Genomic DNA, 20,791 nt, shown 5'->3' on the forward strand with positions numbered 1-20,791 from the left:
TCTGTAGCATAGCAATATCCTAATTACAGACCCTATTCTGCAAGAGTATCCTTGGGCAAAAATATTCTTACATTTGCCTGAAAGTCATTGTGATTTCAGTCATAGTTTGATACTGATAATGTTTTTAGCTGTAACTCTGAATAAAGCTTTTTTGCTAACCTCTCAGGTTTGCTGACACAGTTCTAGCAACACTGTATTATCTGCATATGGAATTACAAATTTTTGAGCTCTAGAACTCAGCTCAGACACTTTCCTTGTCTTAACGACTCATGGAATTCTTAATTTACTTCATTTTGCATTTATTTCCCAGTGCAGTCCTGTGGTTACAGTGGTACCATTAAGGAGGTGATATTCTGTGATGGGAGAGCAAATTTAGGAGAACTAGAATACCTTAAAATAGCTTTAGTTTGGAAGTGTAGTTAACCACAAACAGCTGCTGTAACTTAGTTGTGCAGAATAATAGTATATAATCTTTCTTAAGAAATAAAGCAGACAATTTTTCTTAGATAAAATGTGGCTTTGTGGTTTCTAAAAATCATTTTCAGGACTTCTGTTTCTACAGGTCCATATAGATCAGTGACCCATATTGCATCTCTGACAACTTTTTCAATGTGTAAAGTTGTTACACTATTTTTAAAATTTTTTGTCTGTATAACACGTATAGTTTCAGTTTCATGTTATAAATCACAGCACCTTCAAAGCTGGTGGAATGATGCTGTCTCTTATTGATTCAGGGTCTATTCAGGATTCATAACAAGCAAAGGTTTGTTTTTCATGGGAGATTATGCCTGTTATTGCAAGTCATCTGCTTTCGAGCAAATTAAGTATTGATGACTTGAGTTTGCATTTGAATGCCTGAATAACTAGCCTGATCCTTTGATCTGTACTCCCAGCTGTGCATATTAATATCAACTGGAGGAGAATGAATACAGTTTTAGCAGCCAAATTTTGGACACCAATATGTTGAAAGAACTGGCCATCATAAGACAATGCCATTTGCTAGACTCTCTGGGAAGGGTTTGTGACAGCTATTGTTAGGAGTTTTAGTTTAGATGCTCCAAATTGGGTGTGGAGAAAGTTAATTTTTTTCCCACTGGTCTTGACAGGATTTATGGTCACTTGTTCAGGTGTTTAAATAAATGGTATGAATCTTCCTTCACAAATTTGTTTTATATTTTGTATCCAGTATTATTTGAACTTTGCATGAGACAGGGAGTGCTAGCATGTAATAGTCATGCTGATAGTTGAAATAAACTAGTATAATGTAAATTTTGCTTTGTAATATTCTGATTGTCAGTGTGGCAATCTCTATGTCAATATATATTTCTCGTCTGGAAGCTGAAATTTGTCAGGTGTCTTGCCACCTGTAGCCTTGAGTCTGTGGTTGTGATTGTCTCTTCACATTCTGTATAATCAGCATTGTACTTGTCTTCCACAGGAAAAAAAGGCTTTATTTACAGTCATTTCAGGTGTAGGCAACTCAGGTAAATAGTTAAAGCCAAAGCGGAATCACCTAAACGGACTGTGAGGATTTTGAAGCCTATCCATTGTCTCTCCATAATAGACAAAATTATATGCAGCACTGTTGCTTGTTGAGAAGCTTTTGCTTCTCATGCATAACTGCTGTCAGCAGGGTGCATTCTGAAGTCTGAATTTTTAACTGATTTTTGGGGTGATGTTTTCTTGTACTGAGCTAAAAATAGGAATTGGAAATTTAATTCTCATCTAAATAAGTAGTATACACTATATTCCACAAACTGTTGTGATAGACAGATAACAGATCTTATATATATGTAAATAATGTCTTGAGAAAGATCATCTACATGAAAAGTGTTGGGGGGGAGTATTCAGATTTTTCATGTCCTTATTGGTACCATTTTACTTGCTTTGTTTTTCAGTTACCACAATCCTAGTCCATGACAATAATGATTTCCTGTGGTCAGCCAAGTGGGGCAGGAGAAGTCTGGAGCTTTACTTTGTTGAATTCAGTACCTTCATGCACTAATGTGTGCTCTCTGCAGCTCTTGATTTCCTTGTAAAGGTGTTGAGTTTAACTTCTTTAAATGGTTCTGTTGGTTTTCTTATAACATAGGCAGTTCTTATCTTGTTATTGTATTGTAGGCAGTATTTCTTGCCCCAGCTGGGGCATGTAACACAAAGTAGATATAAGCAGATTGACGCATTTAAAGGCGTGTCTGTTATCTTTGAATTGGTTGTGGTCTGTCACACTGACTGTAGTTGTTTGTCATTTGAAATGCTTGACTTAAAGTCACAATGATACATAGACTGAGGTGGGTGTTTAATTATTTCTGCACATCAAAAATATTAGATTTGTGTTTTGACTGATCTGGGTAGTTGGCAGATCTATCATCTTTAAGAACTCATTCAAGATACTGGTTTGGACTTGTGTTTTTTTTTTTCTGTGGTTCTTGGCTGGGGAGGTATTTTGTTTTGGGTTTGGAGCTCGTTTGTTTGTTTGTTTGTTTGGGTTCTTTTTTTCACCAGATATAATTCATAGCCATTTTCCAATACTGAGACTTCTAAACAGTTTTTCAGGCCAGAGTAAGTTTTTATTTTTTTTATATTTTTTTTTTTCAATCTTGGTGACTTTAAAAAGGAGAACAATTTACTTACTGAATCTGGGAAAAGTTAGAATTCCTTCAAGGAATTTTTAAGTTTGGACAAAGTGGTTGAGTACTGCAGTTGCTGTGCTATATGCTTACATATGTGATACCATGCTACTTATTATCTCCTTATTCTCTGAAATGAGATTAAATGCCTCACCCATTGGAAATAGAGGGGAGAAAAAAATCCTATGTAACAGATGGGAAAATGAGGCTCAGCAGCTTAGTGACCCCATCTAGCATCATTCACGCAGTCTGTTCTGGAACTACCTGAACTCTGATTTCTTGGGACCTACTCCAGTGCCTTGAGCACAAAGTTACTGATAGTTCATTCCTGTCAGTAAGAGTTACCATATGTTGCCTTGGATGCAAGAAACCTTAGTGGTAGTATGCTTAATGCTCCACTTAACTATTTTTGGAGGAAATGTGCTACCATTTTTTACTATTAATTTTTTATTCAGTGAAGCCATTCAATTGTGTATAAGTGAGTATGTATCTTAAAAATACATTATTATGGTCCAACTCTATTTCCTGGCAATTTCTAAGTTTAAATTAAAATAAATGCTAAAAAAAATTTAAATAATTTAATCCAAGCATTAAGTTACTGAAACATTCTTAGCTATATGCAGATGGTGTGATGAAATGGTATTTTGTGCATTTAAATATCCAACAATACATAGCTCTGCAAAATAAAAGCGTCTTTGTCCTGCAAATTCAAAGGGAGGTGGTTTAAAATGTAAATATCATTTGAATTATCTCTTGCATAACATGTTTGCCAAAATAAGTTAGACTTGTAAAACAATGCTTTTAGCTTCTCTTGTCTTCCTGCAGCCGACTTCTGTTATGTAGTCACTTCAGAAATCCTGAACTTTAGGAAATAGTGAAGTTGTTCCACAGCTTATTCTCTCTTCTTAGCAGAATGTATCAAAATAATAAATTTATAGAATAAGTGTAAAGAGAAATTCTTTAGTTGACTGCAGTATTAAAATTCACCCTTTGAATTTCTTATGTGTTCTGAGAAACCAGCTCACATCTGAAATCCCGTGTGTGCAACACAGGGAAGTGCAGGCACAGCCAGTGCCTGCTGGCTGCCCCGCCTGGGACATCCTCCCTGTGTGCGTCCAGTCCTTTGGCAGGAGCCCAGGAATTTCCCTGGGCCTGGGACTGCAGGGGGCGGGGAAGGTGAGGTGCACCTGCCTTCTCGTGCAGATGGAGGCTTGCTAAGAAGATTTGTACACTGTCAAGTGCCAAAGTCACTCCTAAGATTACGTTTGCAAGCAGAAGGAATTCTTCTCCTTTCAGGTGTGCAGTAGTGGTCAGATATATTGATGTAGGTGATTTCTAACATGTGTATTTCTTCTTCTTCTCTGGAGCAGATGAACAGAGATTAGGTGCTGTGGGGTTTTGGCTTTGTTTTACTAAGGCTGCTGAATTGACATGTTAAGTGTAATAATTTACTGCCCATCCACTTGTACAGGTAGAAAACTGACACTTTCTCTTCCCTATCTTTTTCTTATTTTCTTAGGATGTTGGTTGGTTGGTTTGGGGTTTTTTTGTGAACACATGACCATACATGATTTGGATCTGGTTTTAGCTACACAGACTGCTTGTCCAAGATAAAGATTTTGTAACAGTGTATACGTACAGAATCTTGAGTAATGTTGTGGCACTTGTTTGACTTCAAGATGAGTTAATTCAGAGAATTAAATTTGCTGAGAGCTGCGAACTTTTTACTGTTCTTTTCTAATGCAGCTTGGCACAAGGCTGGACAAATGCCAGCCAAGGAAAGCATTGCAGTGCAGGAAAGGGGACTGCTTTATAGTTTTGTTAAAACTATACTCTTGAATCATATTAGATAGGAAGAAGGTGGCAAAGTAGATAGGGGTTTATGAAATCACATAGCTGAAGTTGCCCAAGTATCCTAACTTAAAGAAGTTTGGCTTTGTACCTAAATGATTTGCAAGTTAATGGCTTTTATCTGAGGTTGTCTATGGAGAGGCAAGTGTCAACATCCTGTTGTTTCTTTTAATGCTCAGCAAAGGAAGAAGTCAGTCACCTTAGACAGTAAAATTCAGAATAAATTATGTGGAATTCATGGAACCCAAGTTAACAAAGTTTAGTATTAAAAAAATACTTGCTGGATTTTTTTTTTTTTAAATAAGGACTTTCTAATACTTACATGTACTATTTTAACAGTATATATAAAATGTTTTGGGTAAGTGCTATAAGAGAATAGCTGGAGAAGTCTGAGATAATGGTTCACTTCTGCTATTTACATCTAGTAAATTTTAATCAGGTCAGGATTTAGGTAAGTGCTTTGGATCTGTGTGGCTTCACAGCTCAGAAGTTAGGGCACAAGTCATTAATTCAGATCCTATTAAAGCCTTATATTTTATTTAAGCACTGGAATAGATTGTGAAAACTCCTGAAGATTTAAGAAGGGCTTAGACATAAATGTCTTGTGAGCAGCATTGTAGTAATAGCTGATCATGCTTTGGTGGATGGAGATAGATCGGATGACCTCTTAAGGTCCTCTTAGTCTATTTTCAACTATTTTTTGCAGTCCTACAAATAATTTTTTCTCAGGGTAGCTCATTGCTGCTTAGAAGAGTGAGTTTGAGCATGCACAGTTTGAAAGGTTTTTACAGAATGTGGTTCTACAGAGTGCCTTGTGTTGGTAACAGCACATTCGTTATGAGTGTTTCAATGGGAATGCTGCATTCTGCGCTGCTTTGAAACAAGCCAGAAGCATTGTGACAGCTTTACTCTATCCAACGACCTCATGGTTCTTGGGCTTTCTCAGTTGAGAGTCCCTTGAAAGTACCAGAGAGAAAGAGCTAGGATCTATATACACCCAGAGTTTTAATGACTAAATAATAAACAATACTGGTAGTTTTCATTTGTTTAAATCCAATAACTGCAGTTGTTGGGTAAGTCTGGAAGTTTTGGTAGTTGACAGCTAGGAGTTACCTGAGAGAAGCTTCATCACCTGTGTTACTCATAGGCATGTTAAAACTTCCACATAACAGTTTGTAAAGGATCTGATTCAGACGTCCTATCTCTTACTTATTTGTATCCTTAAAGCATCATTCTGTACTGATTGATATACGGTTTAATTCTTGATTTAACTCTTGTTAAGTCTTGATTAATTGCCAAGTCTAAGAATATAACATTTTTTGTCTTTATTGAGTTTTATGGTTCTGCTACAAGGCACCAATTATATGGAAAAGCTAATAGTTGCCAAGTCTGCTGAACTTGATAGTATAACTTGCTAATAAGTTGTACTTATATATACTACTTTCTAAATTATATGCTCAATTCCAGTATTAATAGTTAGGAAATATTGAGTTTAATGGCAGAAGAATTATTCCAAAAGATGCAATTGGTATCAATTTCATAAGGGGTTTTTAAATAGCTGACAAACATAGTTGGGGAAAAGAGTTAAAATATTTACCAAAAAGGATACTTAAACATACTGAAATAGTCTAACAATAGTCTTAATGCAAAGGAGAGAGATTCTGCAGGTGGAAGAAAGTGTCTAATATCAAAGAAGATCTGGGGACAAACTTAATGCTATTCGGAAAAAAAAAAAAAAATCCTTTAACATTGTAGAAAAGGATAAAGTTTTTAGCAAGGTAGGTCCAAATCAGTGAAACTTTGATTTGCAAACAGAATGTAGGAATGGAGAAGCTAAACTAAACTGAAAAACTTTGAGTGTATACTATCATATTCTTGATAAAACAAAGTGGAAAATAGGAAAAATGAGTACAATAGGAAACATAATGATTTGCCCACTTAATATTTCAATTGATATGGTTTGGATATATATAAAAAACACTGTAGTGGGAATGATGGTTACCTGACATTATTATTAAAACAAAATATACTGCCCCAGATTGCTAAGTCCTAATTGTATTTCTGGATGATAGGTGCTGTATTGTACATGTAAAATTACCCATCTGGATCCAGTGCTACTCAGAAAGGTAGATGTGAAAAGCATTAGGTTTACTGTGTGGGTGAGTTCTGCCAGACTTCTGAGACAAACTGGATCTCTTGCAGTAAGTGTTGGCACTATAATTAAAAAAAAAAAAAATTAAAAAGTGGCATTACAACTTGCAGATCAATCTATAGCTGTTGTATGCAAAGTGCAGGATATTCAGTGTTTCAAAGGAAGTGGTTAATTGATTGTGGGGGCATGTGGGCTACATTTCTTGGTGTACTTCTTTCTTACAAAGGATTTGGTATGACTGTGTTTTCTTGATGCCAATACCTTAACATATGATGCTACTTGTGACCTTGTCCTTTCAGTGTGGTTTTTTATGAGTGTGTATTACTGATCTAGATTTGAAATCATTTTAATTTTAAAAAAGCTTTATTTAAACTGTCTTTCTGCCAGGAAATTCCTAAGAGTTCTTATATCCTGAGAGTTCAGTGGGTTGGAACCTGTCATTTTTGATTTCTAGAAATATTGATGATTCATTGACTTTTGTGTCAGATGTCCTGTCAGATCATATGGGGGACATTCATGTACCAGCTGCCTGATAAGGCTTGCCTGGTGTCTGTCTGCTTTATACCTAGTAGAGAGTCTGTAAGATCTCTTTGTGTTCTTGTCCATGTGCCTTCAGGAAAGCTGCTAGAACCCAGCTCTGTTTAGGTATTGATTTCCACTAATTTATGCAATATGGCAACAGATTTAAAAGCTTTGGGGAAACAAATTTTGTATCTTAATTAACATGACTTTTTCCACTTGAAAACAGAATAGGAAGTTGAATCAGAGTGGATTGGAAGACCATTTTGTAGGTTGCCTTTTTAAGGGATGTGCACCCTCCTTTCTTTCCCTGGCAGAAATTAATTATGTGGTCAAGTGTAAGTAGAAATTTTCTGTGGATCTTTTCTGTTATTTTTCTTATACTTCTCTTGTGTTGCCATCTGAAATGTGTTCTACTTTTGAAACCAGAATACTGGGAATAGCCAGATCTTGGATCAATTCTGCTTACTTAATTTTTGCGCTATGGGAAGAGAGCTCCTGAAGAATAATCAAGGTCTAGAGTCTCTGTCTTTTGAATTAGACTAATCTGAGAACATGAAATACATATATTCATCCTTCCCTTAGTCTATATTCATCAGACTATCATATTTATTCCCAGTCTGTTATGTCATTGAGGCATGCCCTCGGTGCTAGTTAAATACTAGAGGGAGTCTACACCCAGCAAAACAAAATGTATTTCATTTGTTCACCTCTTAAGCATGCTCCTGACCTCCTCACTCCACACTGGTTTCAGTAGTGCCATTTCCAGCAGGAACCTTTGAGCTTTACATTTTAACTCCTAAGAAAGGCTGTGTGCTTTGTGACCTTTCTGGAATACACAACTGCTTTTCATTTAGTGGAATGTACCAGCAAACCATACATCATATATACATATTCTTCTTTACCTTACATGGCTCAGACTGTTCTGAGAAAAACTGGTTCTACCATCCAGTGATTCCCTTAGCATAATCATTGCTTGGGTAGACCTGTTTAAAAAGATCTTGCTAATCCAGTGCTCTGGCTCAGGCAAGACTGCATGGCACTTATGCTGATTCCTTGAGTTTGTTCCTAGTTCCAGTGAGTGTGTTTTGAATGCATTGCTTGAGTTCAGCTGTCAAGTAACTGTAAGGCGTGCAGGATTAAACAGGAAAACCAGATTGTGCAAAACAATTTATTTGTTTTGCAGAAGTTTGCTGTGGTTTTTCTGTTTGACTGTTAAGAAAGTCAGCGAGTTTGAAGATAAGAGTTTTTTTTAAAAATGGAGGTTGATCTCACCTTTTTGTCTTTGAAGGGAGGCTTGCCTGAAGTTTCTGAGAGGGTTTCACTTCCAACTAGTTTCAGTTGTCTTAAAATAGTAAATGTGAGAACTTAAATTTATTGTGTGGTAAATTCTTATTTAACCTGCAGTTAATGTACATTATTATTTAGCAGAATGACTATTGTAGGAGGAATCACTGTTTCTGAAAATCTGCATGTGGAGTGGAGTCCACATGGAGAGCACATGGAGTCCACATGGAGAGCACATGGTTCTGATATACAAATTGGCCTATTTTAGGCCCCAAAGTTTAGCTGTTGTTGCTGTTAGGACATTGCAGACTCCTCCTTTGCAGCTATAGTCAATTATTTTATTTGTTCTACTGATTTTTTTTATTTTTTTTTTTCTGATTGGCAAGAGTGAGGCTCTCTTGTAGCATGAACAGAATGTAGAGATGTGTAGCTAAAATACAAATGTTAATTTATGTATTAAATTTGAGAAAAGGGGAAGTGTGACTTGTGGCCTTGATGGTAATGATATATGTATACTCAATATGTTTCCCTGTAAACAAACTTTATTAAAAACACTTATTTTTGTTACTTAGCTAAGCTAGTTTTTTTCTGGTCTTCCATTTGATAATATCAACTTTTAATGTATCTTAAGGAAGGATAGTACAATACAATATAATATTCACTGCCCGTACACTATAAGAAAAAGATGTTACAATGTGGGACACGTAGGCTTTTTGGAGAATCATTCTATCCGTACTTTGCTGTACGGATAGAAGGTTGTATTGAGTGCCCTTAACTGAGACAACTCTTAAAAATTATATTCATTGCTGTAATAATGTATAGCACATGCCACTGGTTTCTTACTAGCCCTCCATCGTGGAAAAATGACTTTTAGAGTAGACCAGAGTCATGCCAGAAATCTCTAGTATCTTTCTGAAGCCAGGAAAAATGAGAATATAGTACTGCTACTGTGTGCCAGATGTCGGCTCTAGAAAGACAATAAGAAAGCCCAGCCTTCTTTTCCTCCCCACCACCTAAATAAAGCAACCAAAAAACAACCAAAAAAAACCTCTAAAGAAACACCCCCTCAAAAAAAAAACCCAACCCACCATATTTTCATATTTTAGAAATCCATTATTCCTATAATTTAGCTATTTCCTGCTGCATCTTCCAGAAAAAAAAAAAAGCTCAGGAGAAAAGTTCATGTAGAGCTGGTAATCATCTGATTGAACATTCAGTGTGCTTGCAGTATTTGAAAATTAGAATTTGTAAGTGGTTAGGATTTAATCTGTAACATATGAAAGGCTCTCCTCTATCCTTATGCAAGCTAGAAGATTCTATTAATCAGAAGTTGTTACAGAAGAATGCTAGGAAGGTTCTTAAGTATTCTGCCGGAAAACTGAGTAGTGGGAAGGAAGGTGTGGAATGAAGCTAAAATCTCTGAATTTCTGAGCATCTTTTATTAACTTTGTAACATCTAGAAGGTAACTATCTATACATGTATGTAACTTTTAAGTAAATTAGGATTTGAAAAAATTGATTAATTAGACTTTGGATTCTCTGGGGAAATAATGCACAAATGAACTCAAATTCTGTCTTCAACGGTAATGGGAAATGAGAACCATTTATAATAGTTTTTCATTTGTTTCTGAAATTATACTGAATTGCTGTTAAACACTAGGAGCAAACTAAGAACTAATGCCTGAGGTGATGCTCTGTACCATTACTTAGGAAATACGTAATTTTCCTTACAACCTGTTACTGGTCAAATTTGTTATGTAAGCAAAGTGATACAAAGTCTTTCAGGGAAAAATATCTCTTAGAAATTCTCCAAGTATAGTATCACTGTCAAGAAAAAGAAAGCTTTTGTTGACCAACAAGGTATTTCAGATTTTTTTTTAAAATCTTTATGGCTAAATTTCAAATTCAAAAGCCTTTTTCTGTATGACTTGTTAGAATGGTCCTTGGGAAAGTACAGAAAGTGGTAAATGCGGTAAAATCGACAGTAAAATTAAAATTGCAATCAATATTTTTTCTAAGTCTATACTCTAGTTACAAATTTTCTTTAGGTGGAATAAGGGCTGACTTGCTATGTAAGGTCATGCTCTTAGAAAGAACTCATTTAGCTGTTTGTGTGGCTTTTTGCCATTCAGTTGTCATCAGTTTAACTGTTTTGCACAAGTTGTAGTAATGGAAAATAATGTCTGGCTGTGTATAATGAGGCTTCAAATGCCAGGTGATTTTATATATTTCTTACTGTAACTTCATCTAGGTTGAGAATGCATGAGGATGAAAACAAGTGTGGCATTCCATGCCAGCAATAGGGAGTTTTCCGTGTTTACTTTCAATTGCCTGCTTTTGTAGAATATGGAGAAGAGAGTACAGTAGCATGCTATGAAAGCCTTTCTCCAATATGTTTGTTTCTGTACTTGGATTCAGTTTTTTATTTTCTTTTTTTTTTTACAGAATGGACAGCAAATTGTGGATGAACCTATGGGAGAAGATGATATCAACCAACAAACTGTGAGTAAAAGCTGGCTGTAATAAAATAGTACAGTATTGGAGCACACTGGCATTACTTTATTCATAGGCCATTTGCCACCAATGTTCTGTTGTTTGAGTTTACTGGACATGGGGTGCACTCTCTTAATATTTTTTGAGAGAGGTTTTTTTCTCACTGACTCCGGTCTAGTTTGGTATCATACTGTTCTCAAAACTCATTCCTCAGCTCTTGGTAGTGTTTCAGGGAAGGTCAAGGGTGAAGAACAACTGTGAAAGTGTAGTTTCCAGTGTGCTTGCTCTTGAAAGACATTCATCAAAGGAATTCTTAATCTAGGCTTCTTAAAAATAGAGATTGTTACTACAGAGAGGATCAATGAACCTTCTGGACTGATAATTTTTTAATGTTCCTTGTCTTCATGTCAAACTTGCAGTTTACAAAATTTCATAATGTGAAGATACCAAGTTCAGTTTTCTTGTTGCAAGTGAATTTTGTCAAACATGAAGTTTATCTGTACTTTTGTGTTAGAGAGTACTAGCTGAATGTTAAGTCTGGTGATAAATGGCTTTTCTAATAAAAACAATTTTTGAAACTCCATATTTGGTTGGACTTCAGGGTTCATATGCTGCTATTGCATATTGTTCAGACTTCAGGTTGTGAGTAGATGGTCAAAGCTGTTTCCGTCTTTATAGCATGGATATAATTGCAACATCATAGCAGTTTCTCTCTCTGTTGAAATTGTGCCCAGAGACAGTTGAGATAGTAAGTTGCTTTCTCCATGTTTGTCTTTGAATGTACCCATAGTAGATATACCTCTTAAGCTGACATGAAAACTGTGACTGCAAGCCTGCACTGTATAGCTGCTCTTAATTCCTCCTCAGAGCATCAAGGCTCTGCTGTATGTACTGCAGGATGAAGAAATGAGGCAACTGCTGATAGGTGACTGAATTAGTGCACTGTTAACAGTAAGAAAATATAAGAAAGCAGTATTTGTGTGTTTAGAAGGCAACACTAGGATATTGTTTGTTCTAATATTGTGCATAATATAGACTGCAAGTGGCTACTTGAATTCTCATGTAATCTAGAACTTTCGGAAAGTGTTCAGTTTTGTTTTGCTTTATTAATTTAATTTGACTTGTGCCATTACTTATTTACTTGTTTTGAGTTGTAACTTAACTATTGTATTTGGTTAAATGCAAGGTTTTGGTGGGGAGGATTGATCTCTTTGAGAAGAGGTCAGAGAGTTTGCACCACCATGTAGGACAGAGCCAGATTCAACCAGCTCCAGAATGGGCCCAACACTGGCCAAAGCTAAGCCCATCAGCCATGTGGGTGGAGATCTGTAATAGCATGTTTAGGGTAAAAATTGCTGTGTTGCATCTGTGAGGGTAAGGAGCAAAAAAAGTGTGAGAGAAACAGCCCTGCAAGGCACCAAGATGAGTGAAGGAGGGACAAGGAGTTACTTCATGTGCCAGAGCAGAGATTCCCTTGCAGCCCCAGAGAAGACCATGGTGAGGCAAAGTTGTCCCCTGTAGCCTGTTGGAGGATTACAGTGGAGATCGCCACCCTGCAGGCTGTGGAAGACTCCACACTGGAGCAGGTAGATGTGCCCTGAAGGGAGCTGCAGCCTGAGGAGAGCCCATTCTGGAGTAGGCTGGTAGCAGGAGCTGCAGCCCAGGGAAGCCCACAGAGGAGCAGGTTTTCTGGCAGGACTGCAGCTCGTGGCGGACTTAGACTGGAACGGTTTATTCTTGAAGAACTGTACTTTGTGGAAAGAATCTGTGCTGGAGCAGGGAAAAACTGAGAAAGTAGCAGACATGGTGTTAACAACTGACTGCAATTCCCATTCCACCTGTGCTGTTTGACAGAGAGGAGGTAGAAGAGTGGTATCAGCCTGAGAAGAAGGGGAAGGTAGAGAAAAAGGTGGCTTTAGTTTCATCTTTGTTTCTCACTGTTCTGAGTACAGGTGAAATAAATTTTCCCTAAATTGATACTCTTCAGCCTATGGGGGTAACTGATGTGTCCTGTCCCTGTTCTTAAGGCAGTGCATGAGGTTTTCTTTTAGATGTCCTGCTGAGGAGGGGGGATTGAGAAAGTGGCTGAGTGTAGGTGTCTGGAAGCCAGCTAAGGTTTATCCCTCAAAATTATTGAACTTGTCTATCAGTATTTGATAACTACAGGATGTTTACAAATGTTTCCCTGTACTTCCTTTAGAAATTTCCAAACGGCTGCTTTTTTGGTGAGCAACTGATTTTAATACAGTGTAAACATCAAAAAGTTAAAACATTTCTCTGGTATTCTTTCTGTCATGCTTGAGCTGCTTGCTTAAGATTGTTTTAGCTTTTTAAAGTCTCAGAGCTACTGCTTATTTTAAGAATAGACTTCACATTTATCTCTAGGCTGTGGTGAGTAAAAGTTTGCCAGTTGTGGTGTAAATTAATCTAGGAGTTTTTAAACGACATTTTACTACAGCTGCTCAATCAGTTATAGCTGGAAGTTAACCAGTGCTGTCAGTCAGGTGATAAAATACTACTTTTTAGTAGTATTTTTTCACCTGGGATGTGAGATTCTGTCAGTGCTTCATAATCAGTTTTAGTGCAAGATATGGACCATTTTAAATTACCACTAAAACTCATTTAAGTTGTTCTGTTTAACTTTGCACTTAAGTGGACTTGGGACACTTAGATAGTTGCTAACAATTTATGCAATTTCTCAGCTGTAACTGAGGACAGTAGAATGCCTAAGGTGTACTAGCAAATCAAGTAAGAAGACAAAACCCTTGTAAGTGTGTCAAGTATGCAAGTTCAGGATAGAAAGTTGCCATACCTCTGTGGAGATGGAAGGTGAAAGCTTGAAACCTGCATCCTTTTGCTGTCTTAAGTGATAGGATAGAATGCTGATAATGCAAATGACATAGGAAGTTTAAAATAAATATTAAAACTTAACACAGTTCCATGTATGTGGGAACTCTTTCTAGTGTATTGTGCATCGAATGATAAATTGTTTCATTACATCCATGTTCTTTTGGGCAAAAATAAAGTTAATTTACAGGAAAGCCTGAGTTACATGGCTGTGATTCAAATTTGGTGGTTGGTTTAGGAAAAGCAGGAGCTATAAAGATACCCATTTCTAAGGAATTCAAGATGCTGTATGGTTCAAAGTCTTGCTTCTTTTAAAAGGGGACTCAGTACTCTAGCTTTATTGCAATAAGTATGCTGATTATATCTGACTTGAGCTTGTTGCCAACTTTTTTTATCTGTATCTCATAAATTACCTGGGACCATCAGGAAATAAACGTAAGAACAGCTGGCTGAAGTTTAACCTAATGTGAAAGCGTAAGTGGACATTACTGAGAGGGGAAGCTATTTAAAGCCTTTTATTTGCTACCTTTCTCACTTTTGTGCTGTCTGCCATTGCTTTTTGTATCTCTGTGTCCATAGAGATTGAGTAAATTAACTGAGCCAATTAATCGTTTTGAGCTGTTGCAATCATGCTGCATGTTTTATTGCTAGTTAAAGCTAACCAGAAACTGCAGGTAGTCTGGCAGGTGACTTCCCATTTTGTGTGTGTGTGAAAAGCATATCATATTTGTGCTGTGTTCTTTGTTCTGTTATCTGGATTCTATGTAGCTGATAAAACACTTAGTACGACTGATGTATTACCATTGCATTCTACTAGCTTAAACCTAATTATTAAACATATGAAAAATATTAGGCTCCAAGAATTTGTAAAAAGTTTTCTTTTCACTAGAAGTGACGTTTTCATTTGTAAGTTGCAGGAAAATTTCTTTCTTGTAACCTGCAAGGACTAAAGGTTGGTTTTTTTTTCAGTACAGGCAAAAATGTAACCTATTCAGGCTCAAACCTCCAATGAACCTCTTCAGTTCAAATGGTGGGGTCATATTACTACCTTGACTTCTTGTTTTGGCCCTACTTTTAAACAAACAGAATTTAAGCATATATAGAATTAAAACTAAATCAAAACAAACCTTATTGAAATATGCTGGTCAGGGTGATAAAAAAATAAATCTCAGTAGCTGTCATCCTCTTACTAAAAATATGTAACTAAGGTAACAATGACTAGTCAGTGGGTAGGCAAAAGGTAGAGTAAGAAATGCTTCAAAGAGAAGTCAGTAGTTTTTCCAATCAGTGTTTTTTATTAAAAGAGTTTATAAGAAAAGTGTGATCTTAAAAAAGGCTTCAGAATACATTGGAAAAACAACCTGAAGCATTGGGCAATACAATCTCATTGTTGAAGTATTGAATTTGATTGGTCACTGCTGAGATTCTGTGTTTTACATGCATATATACTGTACAATTTACACTAAATCTGTAAAGCACTGGAGTGGGGCTGTCAAGATAAGGAGAGGGAGATCATTCATCAGTTACAGCCATGGGCAAACAGCATCCATTACTGAAACAATAATACTAAATCCAGTGTAATCTGGGGTAATCTCATTTGTTATGTCTTCACCTGTGAAAATAATGTAGGATGAGAATATTATTCCGGAAAATTCAGGAAAGAAAACATAACTAAACTGACAGATTTTTAGATTTTAAAACATTTCAGAGAGGCTTTAACTGATTTTTAGTTTTACCTCAAATTCTAGTATTCTGTACTAGTGAGAACTCAATGTTTCAGAAATTTAGCCTTTTGGCAAGTTGAAGCACCAGTTCAGGACTGCTTTGAACTTGTGTTGGATATTCCTGCTCAGGTAATCAGTAACAGTTTCCATGTTCAAGAACAGTCATGTTTGTTAACAAGACAATGAAGGCATTTCTGATGATTATTTCAATATGTTTGTTTTACTTTTGCTAATACACCCTTCACATTTCAATTTTCTGTGTATGTATTTTTGTCATTTTTTTTATTACAATTCTTGGTTCTGTGGTAGAGGCTTTAAGACATAGCTGTAATTTCTTAAACATTAGGGAAATACTTGGATTCACAAGTGTTCATAGTCCATAATCCAAGTTTTGAATTTCTCATTATTTACAGACTGACACTTAATTTTAGCTGAAACAGATACTTGTGTAGCTACTTGTAATAGCTTGGGTTACAAATACAAAACTTGTACTTGAAAGTATTCTGTAATTCTTAAGTTCCTTTCAGTGTATGCTACTGTATTTAGCATATTATATTTATACTGAGATATACGTACTCATGAATTTAATTCTATTTTACAATCAAATAACTTGATTTTTGAACAAATAAGCTTTTTTTAGGAAAACAATTTACACCTGTAAAATTAAATCCAGTCATTTCCTTGTCAATGACCAGACTGTGCTTTGTATGAAAAAAGGCAGAATGCTTTTTTTTGTCTAATATGATGGAATTTGGAATTCATTATCTTCCAAGACACTCTACTCTGCTGAAACTTGGATGAATTTTGTTAGAAAATTCATGACAGCTTAGTGGCATGATGCATCTTACCTGTCTAAGAATGAACTTGCAGGTCTTCATGTAAATAATAATAATAATGTAAATATATATATATATGAAGAAGGCAAGCCCTGGAATACTTTTTTCCCCCCAAGATGTGATCAGGTATTGAGGAAAGGTTACAGCAAAACTTTCATCGACATGTTGTACTGGATTTTCTGAGTGACTTGTTTTGCATTTGGTGTCTTAGGTGCAGGATACTTTCTGGATCTTGGTCAGAAAATTTGAATAATTTGAGAGTGTAAGCAATGTTCAAAGTCAAGCTGCTTACTTGTTAAATGGAGAGAAAACAGATGGTAGCCTCGCAAAGCCTGTAAACTGACAGATGGAAGCTGCCACACCCCCTGTTTAATAGAATATTGCTGCTGTGGCTATACAAATGTATTTATTATGAAGAAAAGTATTCAGCTTCTGAAAACTCAAAAAATTAGCTCTCTGTTCCTCAACTGCTGACCTTTGTCAAACAAGGGCTTTTCATTCCTTATGTGTGCTGCTTCTTTGTTTTTTGCAAATAGCGTAAATCAATCCATACTATGGAGCCTTTCTCTTCTAGCCCTGTAAAGATTTAATTTGGATTGTTACACTTCTCAAACTGAGGGTATATGAGATTGTCAATTTACCTGATGGATTCCACTTAGATTAAATGTTTTAGCATTCAATAAAACTCAGGGATTGCCAAATGTTCTGTATTACTTTGAGAGCTCCTCAGCATTTTTCAGTTCTTCTCTCCATAGTGTCTGTGAGCTCTGTTCTCTTGAAGGTCTAGACAGCATTTATCTTCATTTTTGTAAACTCAGATCATCCAATTTAAATAATGAGGAGGGGAAGATGGAAGATAAACTGACTATTTCTGTACTGGAGGAGAAGGAAATGCATTGTGCAAGTGGAGTTCTGTAATTGACAGAACTGTGACTGACAGGCATGCCACATTCCCTTTGTTTTGGAGACAGTTGTTTCTCCTGATAAACAAGTATAATACAAATCCTTATCAAAGATTTTAAGGTAGGTAAGCCACTTCCTGGAGCAATTTGTTCTTTTTATCAGAGACTTCCCTGTTGAGGACTGCTGCCCTCTAACCTGTTTCCTTCATATACGAAGAAATATTTTAAAAAGCAAGCTCTCTTCTGAGAGATTCTCAAAGTGAGTTGTGTAGCTTATATCTTAATGTTTCTGGTTGGCTGCTGGTGCTCTTTGGGAACCATGCAGGCTGTGTTCTCCCAGAACACAAGAAATTTCTTCCACCTGCCAGACTCATGCCAGTTATAGGAGAGCTATTGTTGTGAAATAACCCCACTGACCCCTGAGCACTCTGCTTTGTACTTCACTGTGAGGTCACATAAAAGGTTTGGGAGAGCAGTAGTCAGTAATTGTACAAATGTTTCAGTTGAAATGCCTTATTCCTGTCACCATTAGCAGATACAGCATATCTGCAGCAAAATAAGCTCTAACCTTTACCCAAAAGATAAGAAAATTATTATTTACCCACAGTATCTTTTGATCTTGAAGTAATATTGTAGTTAAAGAAGCTCTTACCATTTACTCTCCATATCTGCCTTAAGCTCTTTTTGGTACCACAGGGTTTAATTTGGTGACTTGAAGATTCCTGGTCACTCTGCTTTTACTGTAATTGTATCTATTCTTGACAAGGTAAAAGCAGAGAGCTTGAATGGTCTCCCATTTATTTCTTTAAATTTCTTTTAAGTTTTCCAAGTGAAAATAACTATATTGCTGTTAAACTGCAAAATTAAATTCTTGAGGTATTTCAGTTTTGAAGGAGGAAGTAGCTGCAAATTTTAAACAATTGAAGAGAATAAAGCTTCAAGTAATTATTGTGCTGTTTATAAAATATTTGAAATCCTTGTGTTGCAGTAAGGTCCTTGTATTCAAGAAGCTTTGTTCATCTTGAAACTAATGTTTAATAATTTTTCATGCTGTGTTACTGCTGTTGTAGGAGACTGTTTCTTCCAAAAAGGAAGTACCACACTGGACTGTATAAAGCACATTGGCATTGAGGACTTATGAGCCCTCAGTTGAGTCACAAAGACCTCCTTTGTGTAGTAGTATTTATTATAATAATAGTTGTTATATTCAGTACACAGATTTGAAAAGATCATCCCTGCAGATGTGACACAAATAAAGACCCAGAGGAGTAGAAGAGAAGACTAAAAGGGCACAATTTTGCTTCTGGATATAGCTGAAGTCAGGTCTTTATTTCACCTCTCCATTTTGAGAAGAGGATCTTGGCTCACGCTGGGGAGATGTGTAATCCCAATTTAAAGGAAAAGCTAGAAACTGATACTGTGGGGAGTCAGGATGTGGGATAGAGATAGCAGAAATGTGTTTTGTCATTTAAATTACTGGCTTTGTCTTCTGAAGAGGAATTAAAATATAACAAAAAATGCAGTAATCCAGATACTTTTTAGAATCCAGTAAAGGGAAGCTGTCTGCAGGGTGGGTTTGTTTTCATGTCTTGTGCAAGCAGGACTACAGTATTTTTTCTGCAGGTTTCCTCTGATACACAGTCACTAAACAGAATCACCTGGATATGTTTATAGCTGAATACTTGTATATGCCTTTGACTAAAGGTTTTTACTTGCCTTTGTTTATTTATTACTTGAAAAACAGTCTTGCTTCACTAAATGAGCCTGTACTTTGGAATTCATTGTTTTAACAAGTATCAAAAAAACTAAAGATAATATTAATAATCAGGAAAATAGCTCCCATACTAAATCTGGAGAGATCAAATTAAAAATTTAATCTCTTACTGTTTGAAAAGTAACTAGATTTAATTTTAATTCCTAAAACATTTGAAGTGTTTGGGGCTTTTTAAACATTGAAAGAAAGCGTAGGGATCTTTTTTACTTCAAGAAGTTCACTCTACAAAGCAATACAATATTGGTACATAAGTCAGACATTTGAGCTGGGCAATCCAATTCAAATATTTTTGCAGTTTGCCTTGGTCTGGAACATCTGTGTAGCATTTTCAATGTGCAGGATTTCAAAGGACTAGGCACAAGGTAGTTTTGGTCCTCTAACTAAACTCTAGTAAATAAAAAGCATCTTTATGCATTCTCTACATTGAAGTCCATAAGGTAGTGATACATGATATCTTAAAATATTTTGTGAAGTTAAATTCATAAAAATACGATTATCACATATAGGACTTAAAATACTTGCTGTTGTGCTTAATCAGTGAAATGTTGCATAGTAGTGTGATTTCTGAAAGAGATGCTGGTGTCTTTTGTTGTTTTCTGGGAACCGGGAATCAGTAACATCTGCAACAGCCTGTTGCTATCAGGCAATCTGCTTAAGTTTCCTGTGCTGATCTCTGTAAGTATCAGCAACATGAGTACCACTGCTGCCCAGTGTGTCTTTATCACAGCTCTGTGTGTGTGTGAAATCAATGTCTTTTTTTTAATGTCTTTCCTAATTTTTTTGAGCTTTTTTTCCCCGTTCTCTCTCCCCACCCCCCAGCTGTGTCTGACTTGCCTGACAGGAAATTTTCTAATTGCCGGAACAGCTGGTCACAGCAGAAACGCCAGGGTTGGTCTTCCCTGCTAGACTTAGGATCGCTCAGTCAGAAAATCCAAACATCATGGTTTCTTAGTCATGTTTAAGTTTCTGGCTCTGCGTGTTCGCTCTGTTCGGGTGAGCTTAGTTTCTTATTTAAGAGAATAAGGGGGAAAGGGGGAAGTTTTACTTTAATTGAACTTCTACTTTCAGAGTAGTTTTAGTCTTTCACTGTTTAAGGATCAAAAGTGTTGCTTGCATACAAAGTGTTTTGGATTTCCTTAAAAAAAGTTTGTGGTATGTTCATATGTTGTAGAAGTTTCTAAGATGATACCTGCTGATAATTTAGCCTTATTAGGAAATTGTTACCTTTATGTAAATAGTGTAAAACTTAAACCTTGGGGGGGGGCAAGAGGGGGGTGTTAAATGTGAGCTTAGTGTATATTTTCTCACTGAGAGTCAAGTTTTATTAAAAACTTTTGTATTTTTAATACTTAGTGGTTGTTTTAATAGTTACATCTTCATATAGTACTTTAAACTGTAAAATATGGCTCTGTGTGGTGATAGTTAAAATAACCCAGGGTTAGTAATATCTTAAATTTACTTCTGAAATGATATGACGAGTAGTGATGTTTGCATAATAGTGTTAGGGTTATTTCAACTTTTAAATTATTATTTAGTCACAGTATATGTTTTATTTGTGTAATTTGTCTTGTTGGACATATATTTAAGCACTAAAAGGTTTGGTTTAAGTTGAGAAAAATTAGTAGTGGAGTATTGTATCATCTCAAGCACTGTTTAGTTTAATAGTTTCAGAACTATTTAACATGACAGATAAATGTGCAATGGGGCAGAACATTTTGTCATTGGAAGTCAAATCGGTTTTCGCATTTATCCTTCTGTAAGTCTGCAAATAGTTTT

At 36.1% G+C, this 20,791-nt stretch overlaps 1 protein-coding gene across 3 annotated transcripts in view; it reads left to right on the plus strand.

Annotated features, from left to right (window-relative positions):
* Nucleotides 1-20,791, plus strand: part of RPS6KA3 (ribosomal protein S6 kinase A3) — a 74,029-nt gene that overhangs the window by 2,262 nt on the left and 50,976 nt on the right. For 2 of the 3 annotated variants that reach the window (XM_015634703.3, XM_015634712.3), the window contains exon 2: nt 10,885-10,941. In XM_015634703.3, the coding sequence (XP_015490189.1) occupies nt 10,885-10,941 (57 nt within the window). Of the gene's footprint in view, nt 1-10,884; nt 10,942-19,950; nt 20,009-20,791 lie in introns of those variants that run through there. The other variant, XM_015634721.3, reaches the window with a different exon arrangement.

This window comes from Parus major, chromosome 1, assembly GCF_001522545.3.
Source record: "Parus major isolate Abel chromosome 1, Parus_major1.1, whole genome shotgun sequence".
In the NCBI taxonomy this organism is placed as follows: Eukaryota; Metazoa; Chordata; class Aves; order Passeriformes; family Paridae; genus Parus; species Parus major.